At 40.9% G+C, this 12,554-nt stretch overlaps 1 protein-coding gene across 1 annotated transcript in view; it reads left to right on the top strand.

The window, feature by feature from the left end:
• The window catches only part of THSD7B (thrombospondin type 1 domain containing 7B), a 443,716-nt gene that overhangs the window by 364,821 nt on the left and 66,341 nt on the right, over positions 1-12,554 (top strand). The window contains exons 17-18 of the mRNA XM_083153878.1: positions 5,268-5,421; positions 10,684-10,825. Coding sequence (XP_083010004.1) covers positions 5,268-5,421; positions 10,684-10,825 — 296 coding nt within the window. The remainder of the gene's footprint in view (positions 1-5,267; positions 5,422-10,683; positions 10,826-12,554) is intronic.

Genomic DNA, 12,554 nt, shown 5'->3' with positions numbered 1-12,554 from the left:
TACTTGCTACTGAAGAGTTGTAACTGGGCTTTTATCATGGCCATCTTAACGTAAACGCGCACTGGGCAGCTACACAGGGCCCCACACTTCTAGGAGTCTTCAAGCAGGTCTGTATCATGTTCAATCATATCAGAGAGGTAGGGATGCCAATCCCAGGGCATTTTTTAAATCCCGGGATTCGGGATTGAAAAATGCTCAATCTCAGAATTTCCGGGATCCAGGGATTGGCCTCCCTGATTAAAAAACACCCCTGCCCCCATCACCCCCCCCCCAAACTGCCCGCCCCATACGTTAGTGAAAGGCAGACTAATCCCAAACCACTATCTCCCCTGCCCTGCACTTCACTGTCACTTACATGGTGGTGGTGACTGGCAGTAGCAGGACCATCTCCAGCGGGCGGGCAGCTGGGACGAGCTGCCCAGCGGGCAGAAGTGTGGCCAGGCGACTGAGTACAGAACAGTCACAGTGTGCTACAGCTGCATGACGGCGGCCAGGCTGTGCAGCGTGATGTGATGTCAGGGGTTACGCAGCGCATCCTGGCCACCGCCATGATGCCGCTACAGCACACTGTTCCTATCAGCCACACTGCCTCCAGGTATTTAACTATTGGGCAATAATCCAGCAATCCCAGGATTAGAAGGCTCAATCCCAGGATTCAAACCCTGCCGTTTTTAGGCCAAATCCCGGGATCCCGCCGATCCTGATCCCGGGATTGGCCTCCCTAGTCTGCAGCCAGAAAGGGAATAGCTATCAGATGGCATGCATATTCAGTTGCGGAAAACTGGTCAATATAAAAGCATATCCAAGAACTTTGATAACTAGAGAACTGGAATACTGTTTAACTATTTTTAACAGCTAATGAAAGCGGGATAATTCCTATAAATATGACAGGTAATGCAGTAGGGACTTCTGATCTTTTCTGTATTTGCAGAGCCAGCTTTAAAGATTGTATATTAAATTATACACAAAGCACTACTTATACAAGCAAATTGGGAAATTTCCATCCTTGTGCATTAATAGATCATCTACATAATGGCATACTACTATAAGTGCAGCGAGTGCAGTTGCTATGGGGCCCAGACCTGTGAGGGGCATCTTCCCTGTGTTATATCCATTTTTCACTGTTGGGTGGTACTGGTCATAGGGGCCCTAACAAACTATTTATATGGGTATATATAAATATCTACTTATGCCACTAGCTCCACAGGAATACTTCCTTAGAGTTGGCATTGCTTTACGGCCTATTAGAAATCATAGTTGAAGATGCTTTTGATTTTTGGACTGTAAAGAACAACTTTGTGGCAGAACTTTCGGACATCTGTAGTTAAAATGACAACCTTGAAACAGTGTTATATATAAAGCTGATGTAGAGGTCCCAGCATGTCCGTCCGTCTTGCTGTGATATTTTCACATTGTGCCTGCTCTGTATATCTGTGCATTGAACTAAAGGTCACTTACATCTCCACTGGCGACACTAGGAGTTTGCGGTCCCAGGGGTGACAATGTCTAGGTCATCCGGCTGACTCCTAGTGGTTGAAAGTGACTAGCTCAACACCTGAAAATGGTCGACATATCATAGGTCAGCATTGACAGAAGGTCAACTCAAGCTTAAGGTCAACATGGACATGGTTGACACTCAAAAGGTTGCGACGGGTTTTTCATGTTTACTTGGTGTAGACCGACTTGGTTCGTACTTTACTATCCTAGTGAGAATATAATAGTGTGCCTGAAGCATGGTGAGCTATGCGAGGGGATGCAGCACACTTGGTGTCCATGTTGACATATGTTGACATAGACACTAAATACAGTGTAAAACTTGTGTCAACTTTTAGAGTGTCGACCATGTCCAATTCAACATTAAGCTTGTGTCGACCTTTTATCAATAACAACCTATGGTATATCAACCATTTTTAGGTTTCAGCCTAGTCACTGAGAACCATTTGTGGTCGACCTAGTGACCTAGATATTGTAAACCCCATATACCGTACCCGGCACTAGTAACTGGTGGTAACGGGGCATATGCTAAGGTCAGTGAGGCTGTGTAGACCCAACTGAGTGCTATGCACCCTACAGTTGCCTGCGGCAGCAGTACAGGGACGAGGAGCAGCATTTCGCTTTTAATTATATTATTCCAATGTGTTTGTGTCTGTAATGCTGTTTAGAAATAACTTTGTATTTGGGGGTTAAGCTACAATACAAATCTAGTTAACATTCAATAAGATACAGGTGAAGAGATATCTCACATGCTAAATTTACATACATTTTATCTGCATGGAAATATTGCAGTCTACATTGACATTAATGTATCTGGTGTATAGAATCTCTGTGAAATATATCCAAAGAAAACGTATGTGAAGTTAATGTAGGCAGAGAAGCAAAAGGCCATCTTATCAGATGAAGCATCAATGCATTAATACTGCGCACATCATTCTATTCTGCGGGACAAGAGCGGAGTAGAGGTTGTGCAGCTTGGTGGCTCATCCATCATCACAATGGGCAGAATGGACTCTATAGAGAAACATTTTCATTTCCTTTATAATATTATTGCTTCCAGACACAGGATTCATTACATTGTGTAAGAAATCTTTTTGGCTGAGGATGCTGTTTGCAGCACCCCCAAATTATTACAGCTTGTTTATCAGACCAGTATACCGTGTATCGGTGTTCCAAATTAATATCTGCGGTTTTGGATTTCTAATGTATTAATATTAATGATACTAATCAAAAACTAAATTACAAAAATATGCTTTTGAGGATACAAAATACTGTTTATTCATGTAAGCCTGTCCTAATTGTTGATATTGTTTTTTGTTTTTGTTTTTAAATATAGATTATGCTGATTAAATGCAACATTTGGTATTGGGGGTAGGGCTCAATGATTCAGCATACAGTCTGTATGGGCTGCCGCCCGTTTCTATTTATTCATTAGCAGGGCAGTAGTGAACTTGACCGGGCCCAGGTATTTCTCTGGGGGGCATGTCCTATTCATTTGAGGTGTGGCCATGCACCGTTAAAATAATGTACAATAGTACTGTAAGAGCCTCCCTGGCCACACTGCACCCCAGCACACAGCAGTGTATGCTAGGTTGAATAGATGAGATGCTCTAGCCCCACTGGACCCCTCCACTAGACCTGGGTCGGGTACTTAATTCCCCCTCCACACTCCTCTTGATATCCCCATTCATTAGTGTATGGGCTACAGCCGGTATCTATTCATAGTGTATGGGCTGCAGCTGGTATCTATTCATTAGTGTATGGGCTACAGCTGGTATCTTTTCATTATTGTATAGGCTACAGCCGGTATTTATTCATTAGTTTATGGGCTTCAGCCGGTATGTATTTATTATTGTATGGGCTACAGCCGGTATCTATTCATTAGTTTATGGGCTTCAGCCGGTATCTATTCATTAGTGTATGGGCTACAGCCGGTATCTATTCATTAGTGTATGTGCTGCAGTCGTTATCTATTCATTAGTGTATGGGCTGCAGCCGGTATCTATTTATCTATTAGTGTATGCGCTGCAGCCGGTATCTATTAGGGTATGGGCTGCAGCCAGTATGGGTTGATGTGTTTTTTCTTATTAAAAGTGTTTTTTACTTTCAAAGTGTTATTATATTTAAAGCATTATTAAGAGGTATACAGGAGATAAATAGGATAACCGGAATGCTCTACTGGAGTAAATGGCTTTTTGGCCTCCCTCCTGTTCAAACACCTGGACACTACTTGCAGGGTACCCTGCTTTGACATTGCAAGGAGATAACACTTACTTGATACATTTTTAATTGTTATTAGTCCTTCCCCTATGACTCCTGTAAAGCCCCCTACACAATTAATTTTCTATTCAAATTGAATCAGGATAGAATCACCCAGCGCAGTGTACACATTCGATCAGTCATTATTTCTGTCATTATTCAAACCCAGCCTGTAACATAGCAGATAGGAGCTGATTGGCTGGCTGTTTATCACTCTCTATTTTATCACTTTTGAATCTTGATCCATCTGGCCTAATGTCTTTTCGATTTGAATTTAACTATATAGTCAAAATTGAATTGAAAGCTAGTCAGCTCTGTGTGCTGAGCGATCTATCAGGGCCAGTGTTCTCCAGTGAGAACACTGGTCCTGACCGGTGATTAGTGAGATTTTCCAGCATGTTGGATATTAATCGCTGGGTGATAGCAACACTTGGGGCTACACATCGCTATCGCTATGGCCCTACCCACAGAGTGATGGAAGGGCATTTTCTGAGCAAGTGAGATCACTTAGAAAATGCCCTGAAATCACCTGTGTGTATGCCCCATTACTCTAAAGGGCAGACTGGATGGTCCATATGGTTCTTATAGTCCATCAAATTCTATAAATCTCTGTATTTTTCTATGTTACCAAATAATGCACTGCGAGTGAAGGACATGCAGGAAACAATTTCTGTGTTCCTTTACTCATCAGTAGATGGTGGAAATTAGGAGGAAAGGGCAGGAACAGTGATCCTGTGTAGAATTATTGGCAGGAAAAGGTCTCCAGAACAGCTGCACATATTCAGGAGGCAAGTTATCAAAACGACACATTTTAGGGCTGTTTTTGGTGACATAATTGAAGTATTGAAAAATGTGCAAAACCTTTATCTCGCACAGTCTAGGAAATTACAGAAGCTGATTGGTTGCTTTGGGCAGCTTCTCCACATTATCTCCAATGCTTGCTCCAATGCCCCTTCAACAAGCTTATAATTTTCCCTTCTGCTCAACGGGAGGTTTCTGTCCTCCCTGAGCTCGCCTTAGGAAACATGTGTTACGCTTTGACATATGTATTGCCCCAGTAAAATTTCCCAACTGCGAGGACACATCGGCCTGGAGGGTTACATTTTTCTATTTCAGTTTGTGTAAGCAGAAAGAGAAACCAGCTTTGTATTCCATCTTACAGGCCCTGGTGCCTACAGCCCCTTATGTGCTCTCTCTGTATTGCAGCTCTGTGTACGATATACTGTACCCCATATCTGACACAAAGCAATGTGGAATATGACCGTGTTGGACAAAATGACATTTGAGAGATTACAAATAAATAGGTATCGTGTGTTCTTGGCATGTGCTCAGCAATTTAGCAGAGTAGCGATCCGGTCTGAATAGCCCCTAATATCACTAGTATGTAATGGTTTGCTATAATCACCACTGCAGTTGTTCTTTGAATCAGTTTCCATAAATGTAGTCCAAAGTTTTATGCAGCTGTGTAACTTACTGAAATACATGCAACAATGTACTTTTATGTTTTCTTTTAGATGTGTAAATATATCCAAAAATGCTGAGGATGACTTTGTAAATGATACTTACTGTAACCACGAAGAAACTCCCACAACCAGGCGAAACTGCACTCTCTCCTGCCCTGGTGAATGTGTAATGTCTAACTGGGGCCAGTGGAGCCGGTGCCCAAAGGTAATACATTTATTTCTATATGAGTCATAATAAAATCTGCTAAATATAGAAAACAATTGGGACAACATCCTAGAATACAACCGTGCCGTAAAATTGCATAGTGATATAACATATACCTGTATGATTAATAGTGATAAGATGAAACTGTTACACACGGCTGATTGTTTTACTGCAATAAGTTCTAAAGCATGAGTTTTATAGGACAAATACATCGTGGCTTTACCTCACATCATTTGTTAGACAAACCTTTTGAAGGAGCTGGTTTGTGTTGCATTTTTCCTCTAATAATTGCCTGATGAATGGATGTTCTTGCTGTTATAACAAAGACATTATAATGGATTATTATTTTGTGCAGTTCCGTGTTGCAGTAGTTTGCCTATCATAATTCCAAGGGGTGAAGGGGGTATGTCTGCTTCAGTATATGAAACCTTTTAAAGGCCAACACTTGTCCAGTTTCTTACATCTTACACCATAAGGTTCTGCTCCATGATTTCATAGGCTGTCCTTTTATGTTATTGCCATTCTATTGTCTTGTCCATCCATTTCCTATCCATTAAGACAAGTGACCAGGTTAGCATGCTCTTCACCAGTAGCTGACCCCTTTCCTTTTTGGCACCAGTATATTCAATTACTCCTATGTGCTGTGGTTGCAAAACTGGCTATATTTTACAAAGTTGTGGCAGAACCGGCTATTTTTAAAAAGCGGAACCAGCTGTATTTACTAGGCGTAGCTGAACTGGCTATATTTACAAAGCAGTGGCAGATCCGGATATATATATATACAAAGTGGTAGCAGATCCAGGTGTATTTACAAGGTGTGGCAGAACCAACTATATTTACAAAGCAGTGGCAGATCCGGATATATATATATATATATTTTTATATATATATATATATATATATATATATATATATATATATATATATATATACACAAAGTGGAAGCGGATCCGGCTGTATTTACAAAGTGGTAGCAGATCCGGCTGTATTTACAAAGTGGTAGCAGATCCGGCTGTATTTACAAAGTGGTAGCAGATCCGGCTGTATTTACAAAGTGGTAGCAGATCCGGCTGTATTTACAAAGTGGTAGCAGATCCGGCTGTATTTACAAAGTGGTAGCAGATCCGGCTGTATTTACATGGAGTGGCAGAACCGGCTTTATTTACAGAGTGTAAAGCATGCTAAGCTTTATACTGAATGGTAGTGCCACTTTCACAGTTTAGCTCCAATCTGTTATGGGGAGGTATATCATAATGGAAGGGGGCATGACCACACCTCCTTCAACAAAAATTTTTTTTATGGCTCCATGACGTGGCCCCACTTGCTCTATTAGGGGGAGAGCGCATGGTGCACCCCAGTCAGGAGCAGATCAGGAGGGGGAACTATGCGATTGCTCTCCCCCCCCCCCCCTTACACACACACACACACGCTCGCCACCACATAGACAAAAGGGGCTGACAGGTGTGTGTGTGTGTGGGGGGAGCTAATGAGTGGGCAAACGTATGGGCCCAGGTGGTAAATACCCCCCCATCTCAGCACCACTGTTCTCAGGCTATACTGCTATTGAAGATGTTTTTATTCTTACTATCTGGCTGCATAAAATGATTTCACAATAGTTTTTGCTCCGTACAGTTTAAACACATATTTGTATAGAATTACTTTGGCACGGCAGCGCCTCATTACTATTCACCCCACTCCTGAAATTAAATTGCACTGATGTTAAACACCTGACACCGCTGGAAATTTCAGTCTCTTTTCTTTGCTACCAATTGGGATTCTGAATGTATAAAACTAGAATCTTGTTTGTCAAAAGCCGCCTTAATTTTTTTTTGCATTTACTTTTATTGTGAAATTTCCATAAACTACTTGGACACATTCATGAAGAGGCCATAAGAGACACAGATGTCTTTTCAGTGTGTCCTCCCCCTGCCACAGAGGATCAGCTCCATTTACATAAACAGGAGACTATATTCCTGGGGAAGGTATTGAATATGGATAAAAATAGAGATGGATGGCTTATTTGTACTGTGGAGAGCTGACATCTCTATTTTACATTTCCATTGTTCTAGATACACTGTGCCCTAAGCAAGACCTAAAAGACGCATACAGTACATGTAGCTGCTGCTGCAGTGTTATCTGGATGCAACATTTGCTAAATACTGTAATACTGGCATCTGCAATAACTGGAATAAACCTGCAGGGGTAGGGCACTAATTAGGAAATGGTGACTGCCCCTTAGTGGTTACGTCCCTTGCTGTGTCAGACCCAGTGATTGGTGTGGCAAATTAAGCAGAGCCGAATTTGTCACTATGCCCATAAGGCACGGACCTAGGGGAGGCATCTATTACAGGCAGCAGCTGTCAGTCTGAGTCACTGACTCTTTTTTGAGTGAAGATCAGCGCCCGCACCAACATGATTCATGTCAATGGCAGTGCCGATCGTCACTTGCCCCTGCCTGCTTAGCCATGCACATGAAAAAAGAGTCACATGAATCACGGTTCTGCATCCCAGAGGCTCACTGGCTCAAGCATAGCTCAAGCATAGCTGAGCCACTGCCGCCCATTGGATATACTACCCACACAGCCTATTGGCTGCTGTGTATAGAATGGGCGTGTAGGGGTGGAGACAGCTGAGCCGGGTCCAGCCCAGACTAATGAGTGTGATGTCATCACACCACATGCCTAATGGAGGGGCAAAAACGTTATACATAGGGACGGTCCGGACCCGTAAATCCAGCCCTGAAATTAGGGGTCTATGTACTAAGCTTAGGAGAGAGATAAAGTTGATAGAGATAAAGTCCCAGCCAATCAGCTTCTATCTGCCATTTTTCAAATAGAATAAAGAAAAGTACACTTGGTTCTCCCAGCACACTGAGTGATATCAGTAACCAGATTTAAATCTACATTTAAATCTACAGTTTCTTGATTTTTGCTTTTGCTCACTACCAGCGGTGGCCACAGCCCCCAGACTCCCATTAATTAGTTTCACACTTAAGATTGTGTGAAGCCTTATGCTGATTCCCAAGCACCGCATGGCACCCAATGTATACCGTTGTGCCGATCCCCTGGGGGAACCATCCAGTGCATATATTACATACATAATAACACATATGTTTATATGTGCTAAGTAGACCCCACTGCACTACATGGTCAGCCACTGCTTGTCTCCCAACTCAGAATCAGGCTCAGTAATTTCATCATCGGTTTACGTTAACACCTGATGAATTTACATTCCAACTATATATCATACAGTACATATTTTCTTTACCGCTCTCTGGATGAAGCCCAGCAAGGCCGCCCGCATGGAATCAGTAGAGATCCGACTCCCCTTGCTGCACTGCAACCCCCCCCCCCCCCACACACACACACACACACACACACCTTCCCCAAGACTCTGCACTCCAGGCTGCAGCCTGATCAGCCTATTAGTTGATCAGGCCCCTGATGAAGAGTGTATGGGTCAAATGACATAATTATCACAGAAGCACATCATATTGCCTCCATCCTTCCAAACAGACCTGCGATTACCAGCATTATTCTGCACATCCTCCCACTTCACTTGGAAGAATTAGTGAAAAACAGCCAATCTTCCTCGGAGATGGGTGACTCTCCTGCAGATTCCAGAAGAGTAGATATGTATGCTATACAGACTACCAGATTTTGTATACATAACCTATATAATCTGTTACAATAAAGTAACATATACTTAATGATGTTGGACCAGTTTCTGGTTCACTGTTTATTTTGAGTATACAGTATATTATGTGTCTGCTTATTTCTGTTTATCAGCCTGAAGTAATTAACTGAGTTACCGCCATCTGCTTTGGGTATTTATTGAGCAGGGGAGCACAGGAAGTTAATTAGTCACTAGAGAACATACACTGAAACAGGGAAGGCTAGTGGATTCTCTTCAAACATTTAATAACTGTCAGCGGAGATTGTTAATCGTTTGCAATGGCTATTAGACAGTAAATGCGAGTGGAGAATAAATATATATATATATATATATATATATATATAGTCTGTTAGATGCGCGGCACTGAGGTCATAGATCAAATAAGACAATGCGTAGCCCAATTAAAGGTTGACGTTTCAGCCACTTTATTGTGGCTTTTTTCAAAACAGCTTACATACATACATCGTGTACACTCACCTCTATATGTAGAGTTCTATCAGTGTTCTGTGCTCTAGAACTCTACATATAGAGGTGAGTGTACACGATGTATGTATGTAAGCTGTTTTGAAAAAAGCCACAATAAAGTGGCTGAAACGTCAACCTTTAATTGGGCTACGCATTGTCTTATTTGATCTATGACCTCAGTGCCGCGCATCTAACAGACTATATCCAGTGGTGTCATCTGGACACCTCACAGCGAGGGCACGGGGCACGCTACAGCCAGCAAGGAGCTGAGTGTCGGTATCTATTTGTTTCATTATATATATATATATATATATATATATATATATATATTATATATATATATATATATATATATATATATATATATATATATATATATATATGGGGAAGGTCTTAACCAAAATATATAAATACTCACAGGCAAATATGCAAGTAGGACAATTCACTATCGTAGGTGCACCAATGAGAATAAAATGGTATACCTTTCTACAGCAGTCCCATGTTTGTGTAGTTCTGCATGGGGTAAAGCTGTGTATATGTATGGTGGCTATATAGGATCTACTACAGAAAAGCTGTGTGCCTGGAATCCATATTTGTTCCATTGATTTTAAAATGATCAATTTAGAAGTTGTCCTAAACTTCTGTTATTGATGCTCGTCATGTCTATAGAAATACACTTACAAAACACAAGGGAAGAACACTAATTAGCTTCATAGAACACTAATTAGCTTTTAGCAACAAAATATACCAAAACTATGTTGAGATATCTACAGGTGTACGGAGAATTATTGATACTTGGACACCTTCATCATACAATCAGATCTACAGTTCTATTGTCAGGAACATGTCGAAGAGCCCTCTAAGATTTTCATATTTTTTAAATTTGCTATATATTCCACTTTCTAATTTTCCCAGTATCCCCCTACCTCACCTTACCTGTACTTTAGTCTCCTGGGTCTGAACCTGCTGTAACCCTCTTGTGACATTACGAGCTCTGTCATGGTTTATGAAATATTTCAGATACTGTATATGTATATGGAAATCTCTTCTAGTACTATTGTGGGGACTAAATCTACTGATCATGATATTAATTAATGGTCTTCTTTCTGTTTTCTCCATCAGTTGTGCGACTCTGCCTCACTGAGGTCAAGGACAAGATTTCCTCTGAGATTTCCTGCTAACATAAAGCCTTGTCCTAAGGACTCCGAGACTGAGCCCTGCATCCTGAACAGTAATTGTTTCCACTATCAGTATAATGTCACAGGTATGGCAGTGACTGAATTCCTCTCTAAATGCTGCCATTCATTATTTATTCATTAGATCCTTTTTTTTAGATATATACTGCGTATCTTCTATTCAATTGTATGTTTTAGATTTCTATCACTCACTTGGAAATGTAGCAGGATTTATTGAGCCAATTTAATTGTTTATGGTATTGATCACCAACCGGTCATTAGCAGGGCAGAGGCTACGGTAGCCTCTGCCGTAGATATATATGCAACATGCATATATAAATGGTTGTGTATTTTAAAGGTGAATAGCCTGCAATTACTCAGGGTGACCAAGGTAGATTTTACACTGCACCTAAAGTATAAGAAAAATTAATTGCCTGTTTTGCATTTTTTATTTTATTTTATTCTCTGCCTCTGGTTTATGATTTCATAAACATAAGTGGGAGATGTTATATGAGTGAAAGGAAACAAAAGTTGACAAATAAATGATAAAGGACAATTGCAATTTGCAAAATGTGCAATTCCATCATGCATAAAGTTAAAATATTTATTTATTTACAGTTATTTATATAGCACACAGATATCCTGCGGAGCTTTACAGACAATATTTGAATATTCAGTCCCTGCCCCAATGGAGCTTACAATCTATATACCCTACTACACACACACACATTAATTCTAGGGTTAATTTTGTTGGGAGCCAATGAACCTACCAGTATATTTTTCGATTGAGGGGGGAGATCGGAGTACCCGGAGGAAACCCACGCAAGCACAGGGAGAATATACATGCATAGTTAGGGCCATGGTGGGAATCAAACCCATGATCCCAGTTCTGTGGGGCTGTGATGTTAACCATTACACTGTCTATATAATATACAGTACATTCTTACATTGCAAAATAAAATGGGACTATGGGTCTTGTTGCACTGACCTGTGAAAAACTACACACTGCAACATCAAGGTCTTCATTTTAAAGGAAGAGGATTAGCACCAGGGGTGACTGATGACCCTAACAATATTTGGGGTCATTTGGTCAATATGCTGCACAATTTAACAAATAAGGGGATACAGTGGGTATAGTGTACTGCCCTAACTATTTCTTAAGTGCCACAAATCCTTACAGTGTTGAAGACATTGCAAATAGCAAAAAAAAAATTACCAACAGACAATCAATACAATGTAAGTACAATGCAGAAAATCACAAGCCTACCGTTAATGGGACAGGAAGATCAAGGAGAAATCTCAGGTCCATAGGTGGTGGGTTTATTATAAAATGTAAATGATGATGGGAAACCGGAGGTTTCGGTCATTGCTCCAGGACTCAGGAGCTATCGCAACCACTGAAAGTAGTGGTCCACACCCTGATGCTGCATTGGGGAAGGTCTAATGCTGGTGGCCAGTATAAAGGGTGTGGCCGAGCAAAAATGCCTTCGGCCTGGACTGCAATGCAGGATAACGATGAATTCATGGGTTGTAGGTTATTATAGTGTGATAAGAGAACAACAACTAATGTAGTATTATGTAAGATAATCATGTAATAGAACATTTTGATGATTAATATTCTACTTTTTCCACAACACTTTCTTGAAAGTAATGTGACACTTAATCGTCTGTAGCAGTATATTCTTTGAACATGGAAAATCAGTAGTATCATTTTCAGAATCAGTGTTTAGTCATTAACGGGTTTAATGATTCGATTTGAGAAGAATTTTTAATTGTACATTTCTTATGCCCATTAATACAGTTACTACATGCATCATT

This window comes from Crinia signifera, chromosome 7 (assembly GCF_055691185.1).
Source record: "Crinia signifera chromosome 7, ASM5569118v1, whole genome shotgun sequence".
In the NCBI taxonomy this organism is placed as follows: Eukaryota; Metazoa; Chordata; class Amphibia; order Anura; family Myobatrachidae; genus Crinia; species Crinia signifera.
Note: the sequence above shows the minus strand (reverse complement) of the source record. Positions and strands in the feature narration are given on the sequence as shown.